This window comes from Orcinus orca, chromosome 18 (genome assembly GCF_937001465.1).
Source record: "Orcinus orca chromosome 18, mOrcOrc1.1, whole genome shotgun sequence".
NCBI classification, from domain to species: Eukaryota; Metazoa; Chordata; class Mammalia; order Artiodactyla; family Delphinidae; genus Orcinus; species Orcinus orca.
Window position 1 is genome coordinate 60,898,779 of NC_064576.1, and position 6,000 is coordinate 60,904,778.

Below are 6,000 nucleotides of genomic sequence, written 5' to 3' on the forward strand. Positions count from 1 at the left end.
AAAACTGCAAATCATGTCACCTAGTATTAGAAAAGGAGGCTGTGGACTTGAAACACTTTCCCCCTAACATATCCAGAGGTGAGAGTCCCAGTGAAGTTTGTGCATTAAACTACACTGCTTTTGGTAGCTGCAGAGACCTCTAGCGCTGCCTGGATAAGCCGAGTTTGCAAATAGTACCTGCTAATGTCACCTTAATGAGACAATGGCAACATGCTGAGTAGCAACAGAGTGACCACGATGAATGTTTACAGTTTTGCAATCATTTGGAAATTCCACCAGTTTGGAGCAAGAAATATATACAAGGCCGTATGAACGTACGTATCCAATTTATTTCAGTAAAACGTGTCAAAGAAATGATCACCCTATGCACACCCCCACTACAAGAAAAGGCTCAGAAAACAGGTCCTGTGCGCGGAGGTCGGAACAACGTCTCTTCCAAAGCCTCCACACAATAGATGGTAAACTATTGTCCACCTTCAGCTTGCTCCAAATGCCAGCAGTAAGGAGAGTATGAGCTGGAAAAGCTCAGCACGACTGCTCCAGAGAACCGCACCGGAATATTAGAAAACGGTCCTGGCGCATCCTACCCTCCCCCATCCACCACCCTCCGACAAGTCAGTTACCCGGCTGGTCCCCACCCCCCTCTGCGGGCCGCCACCGCCCGCCTGGGCCCGGCTCGCAGAAGGTAGGCGCGGGGACCGGCAGAGTCGAGTCTCCATGTGCGGCAGCGCGGGAGGCACTGAGGGGGCTGCGCCGGGCGGAAGGCTGCATGGGGAGCGGGCGTGAGCCGCGGCCGCCCCCTCGGTGGGGCGGTCGACAGATCCGGGCGGCAGCATCCCCGGCCCGCGAGGCCCCGGCCCGCGGACCCCGCCTCAGCTCCACACCTCTTCCTCGCCGACAGCAGGCCGCGCCCGCGTGACGGGGCCGAAAACCCCGGTATTTCCAGGTCTCTGCGCCGGCAGCTCCGGGGGGCGGCTGCAGCCCGGCCCGCGTCCCGCCGCCCGCTCCGCCCAGCCCCTAGCCGCGATGACGAGAGGCGGCGGCCAACTCCGACCCACCGCGAGCCGGCAAGAACCAGCCCGGCGCCGGCCCCCCGCCCCTCCCTGCCGCCTCGGGGCCGGCGCGGCCAGGCGGGCGAGCCGGGCGGGCCCCAGCCGCGGAAGCACACTCACCTCTACATCTCGGCCCTTATTCTTAAAGCTCTTGATGCGGTGGTTCTCTAAGCCGGGGTTCTCGGCCATGGCTGCGCGCTGCTCCGGCGGCGGCTACTCCGGCGGCTGCGGCGGCGAGTCTCGGCGCGGGAGGGGGAGGTGGGGGAGGGCCGGAGGGAAGGGAGGGGGAGGGGGAGAGGAGAGCACGTTCCGTGACGCCTCCGAGCGCGAGGTGGCAGCAGCGCCGGGGGAGGCTCAGGCGGACAGACGGGAGGGGCGGGGCGGGAACAGCGCTGAGGAACCGCGGGCGCCTGCAGAGCCTTGAGTCACGTGACGCAGGCGGCCTCCGGCCTGGATGCTAGCCGGCTGGATGTGCCCGATGGTTCTCGGGATGACCCCCGCCAACGCCCGCCCCCCAGCAAGGACTCCCCACAACCCCTCGGAGCTGCAAGTCATGTGCCAGCAATGGAGCCAGACTTACCCGCTTTTACTGCCCCCGAGACGCGGAGCTGCGGCAGGAAACTACAGTTCCCAGCATGCCATTCTTCGGCGGGGATAACTCTCCCGAACCAGGAGAATGTCGGGAACCCTAAGCGCGCGGCTTTCTGCGCGCTGCGCTTTGAGCGCCTGGGCGCGAGACTCCGCCCCCAAGGCCGCCTCTGGGCGGGGTGGAGTGGGAGGAGCTTCCCCGGAGTTGGTACTTTGCGCCCCATTGACAGGGAGGGGGCGGGGCTTCCTGGGAGGCGCACCTCTCTCCCCGTAGCCTAGAAAATTAGAAACGAATCCATGGTTCGTGCTTTGTTCCCTTGCTTCTTTGGGTCGAGGTGGGGGTGGGGGTGGTGGGGTGGGGGGAGTCTCCTGAAATAGCAGCCACCCTCATTCGCTGTTCCCTTGCTCTGCTTTGGTTTTATAATTAGCATTTATTTCCACCTGACATGTACATATGTATGTTATGTGATATATGTGTTTATGTGTGCGTGTTACCTGGCTTACTGCATCGGAATTAGCTCAGTTAAAGTAGGGACATTGGTAGGTCTACTGCTGAAACCCTCTGTTAATACAGTGCCTGGCACGTCGTGAATAATCAATAAATACCTGAACAGATTAGCGCTCTAGGGTCTGTTTCTTCATCATCCTCCCAAGCCCCGTTCTGCAGCCTCCACTCTGGCAGTTCCTGCATTTATGTACCCTCAATACCTCCGTTCTGCCACCACATATAATCTTCTCAGCCTTCAGGAAGTAGTCAAGCCCTGATCCGCAGACTCTCCAGTCTAGCATCTCCTTTTAGGGTCATCGTAGGAATGATCACGGGAAATTTGGATCCATAACGCTAATAGTTGCTTTCTGGAGCAGGTGGGCTTCTCTGAATGTATGTGAAATAATTTAGTTTCAGAATCTCTGGCAGATACAAGTGATCTTATAGTACAGTTCAAATGACACTGAGGTCATTCAAAGGTTGGGAGAAATATAACCATGAAGAGATTGAAGAAGATATTCTTTCAAAGCAAAGGGGACTTAGAGAGCCCGAGGTCCAGGGGTCATGAATTAAGAGGCCTTTGCTGGCCTGGCTATGTCTGGGCCACTTTTGTGAGTGGTGGGTGGTGGCTTGTTGATAAACACAGGCTCATTTAAAGGCTTCAGACCATTGTTGCCATATTGGACCGTGGGCCGGTCTTGACAAAGGTCCCATTTTTCAAGGGAAACCAAAAAGCTGGGTTCTTTTTTCTTCATTTAAAAATGTCGATTTATATTTTTTACTGGACTTTAGGGAATCAGTCACTTAAGAACTCCAGGCCCTCACATTGTGTGATCCTGGTCCAAACACTCAGTTGATGGGGAGAAAAAACACCTAAAGGTTAGAATGAATAAATAGATTACTTCAACTCTAGTTCTTAAGGCGATAGAAGTTGCATGTTTGCCACTCCTCCTGATTGAAGAGAAACTTCCAGACTGTTGCTCAATCTCCATTACAATTTAACAAGAACTTCTCTTTTCAGATTATTTTACCCCTTTGTACCTCTTCTCTTCACCCACTTGCTATCACCAATCATGTAAGTTACCATTTTAGAATTTTAAGCATATTTAGTGAGCACTTACCATGGGCTAGTCGTACTAACACTGGGATATATTTGTAAACAAGGCAGCCTGGTATCCTGCCTCCACACAACTTCATATCTATCAGAGTAGACAGACAATAAAACAAGTTATCACCCCAAACGTGTTATGGGTGTCAAGGCTCACAGCATGAAGATCCTTATAACCTGCTGATTCCTAATGTGTGAGGGCAAGATTCCAAATAGAGTTCTACATGTCACATATCTAAAATTTAAAAGTTATAAATCAAGCTTACAAACTCAAAATGTCTTCTAACCTTTGATATTGACAAATGCGCTTCCTTTACAACCTGGAAGTCTGGGTTTGAATTTAAATTTCTTGACTTCTTGGACTTCTGCTTCAGAATGTGACCGTGCAAAGAAGGATGGAAGCCAGCCCCCAGCCCACTTTCTGTTCCCCTTCTCTTCCCTGTCCTGGCTCCAACCCACTCACCCCCAAAGCTCTATTCACATCCCCCTACGCTCCGCAAGAGATGCCCTTTGGCCATTGCTCAGGCCTAAAGTGTGCAAAACTGTGGCATCATGTGCCCCCAGGAAAACAGACCCAGAAAAGAAGCCTGGGAAGAAGCCCTGGAAGCAGGCTTGGCCATTTGAACAGGGAATCCCAGAGCCCTGGTACCCAGAGCTGGGTCTAGGAGCACAGGTTCCAGTGAGCATGACCCCTTGGCTCCATGGACTTCCCATGGGGAGGAGTGCAGCAGAAGAGAGCCAGAGTCAGGTCCTCTAAAGGGCAGGGTCGTGAATTCCTTGGCGGTCCAATGGTTAGGACTCCAAGCTTTCATTGCCAAGGGCCTGCGTTCAATCCCTGGTTGGGGAACTAGATCCCACAAGCTGTGCAGCACAGGAAAAAAAAAGAAAGGGCAGGGTCCAGAGCAGGGTCCCTTCTTGCCCAAGTCTAACTTAGTCAATTTTACTCTTTGCCATTATTCCTGGTGACTTCAACATCCACACATTTAGTACCCTGACCCCAGAGTCCCTCCACATTCTTAACTAGACCAGGTTTCTACCACTTGAAACCCCACCAGGCCTTCTGAAGTCCTTCATCTCTTGGAAATGACTGTCTCCAGTGACTCAAATTTGGGGCTTGTCACCGTTAGCCACCATCTCTTTTCCCTCACTCTAGTCTTTGCCTTTGTCCCAAAACTTCTGACAACTCTTCTTTCAAATGGATTTCTTTTCCAAACATACTTTGAGTGTCCACCATCTACCAAACATTGTATTCATCAGGCACTTACATTAAAGAGCAGGGGGGTGGGGAGCAGAGCAGAGACAGGAAGGAAGGCCCCTCTGCCTGGGTAGTCAGTCAAACTTTTCTTCTTCCTCTGACTCACTACCCACCTTCCCAGTGGACAGTCAGGTGACAATCCACAGAAGGCAACACAAACACAACAGATCCAAGAAGGAGCTCAAGATTCTCCCCCTAGGGCAACTCCTTCTGCAAATCCACCAACTCTGCTCATGGCATAAACATTCTTTCAGGGACTCCACTCAAAGCTAACCGTCTTTACTCCCTGCCTTTTTCAACTCCCTCACCTAGTCACCATGTCAGTTCACCATTCAATACTTCTTGAATCCAGCTCTTCCTCCCCCAATACCTCCTAACAGGTTCCCCTGCCTCCCCCATCCTCTCCACAACAGTCTGACTCACTTGCCAGATCTTCCTGATTTTACCTCTTCTCCCAGTATTCAGTACACTCCACTCCCTCTGTGACTGTCAAATCATTGCTCAACTCCTCAGTCTAGTGGTTAAGACCACGTGTGATGCAGTCATACTGCAGTATACTTTTCTCTCCTCTGACTCCCGTACACATAGCTTATGCTTCAGCTAACATGTTCTACTCACCCTTTCCCAAGTATGTCTTAATCTTTCAAGCTTTCACATCTTTGCTTTTTCACTTACCTAGAAGGCCCTGGCCTATCTCTGCCTGTCAAATTTGGTCCCTCTTTAAAGACTCAGCCTAAGAGGTCACTTCTCCCTGAAGCTTTCCCAGCATGGTACAGTGGAGAGAACTTCAGAATCTGAAAACTCAGACCGTAGGGCGGACTACCTACCAGAGCAAGCCAGGCAAGTCACTTTACCTTCCCTGAATCATCTTCTCATCTACAAATGAGGATTCTGAATCGTCGGTTTTCGTAAGAAGTTCTAAAATGCATGCAGAAGTGCTTTGAAATTGCTATGTTCATCCTAGTTATTTCTCTTTCCAACCAGGACCCATATCTTTCTCTGATCCTCAGAAGAGCTTACCTACTGTTCCATATTGCTGCAACTTGTGTTGAGTCTTGTCTCTCTCACTCACCTGGAAACCCTTAAAATGGCTTGTACATATTTGTGTTCCCCAGCCGAGAATAACTGGATCTCATGCATTTTCTGAATGAATAAATGAATTAACAAGTGAATGAATGGACTCCTTCCCCATGGTCAGATCAAAAAACGTCAAGTAACTCTTTCATGGTCACGAGGAAACAGGGTCTAGGCAATTTGATTCCAGGGCCCATGTTGGTAATTTGTTTTTCTGAGTGTAGATGCACAGAGAGATGGGGACAGGAGTAGTTCCACAGCCTGGAGCTGGGGCATCTGCAGGGTCTGGCCAGCTTACCCGTCTCCTGCAGGACCCTTGCCTCTGAGAGCCATGTGCCTTGTTCTGGCCCACAACACATGGAGACACTGCCTTCATCGAGTATAAATGAAAGGGTTTCCACAGGACACTGAAGTTATAGTCAATTGTCAGGAAAAA

The 6,000-nt window shown here is 51.5% G+C and overlaps 1 protein-coding gene across 1 annotated transcript in view; it reads right to left on the minus strand.

Annotated features, from left to right (window-relative positions):
• KPNA3 (karyopherin subunit alpha 3) overlaps window positions 1-1,906 on the minus strand; it is a 91,671-nt gene extending 89,765 nt beyond the window's left edge. Inside the window, exon 1 of the mRNA XM_004274610.4 lies at window positions 1,173-1,906. Within this exon, the coding sequence (XP_004274658.1) occupies window positions 1,173-1,241 (69 nt within the window). The 5' untranslated portion in view covers window positions 1,242-1,906. The remainder of the gene's footprint in view (window positions 1-1,172) is intronic.
• Between the last annotated feature and the right edge of the window lie 4,094 nt (window positions 1,907-6,000).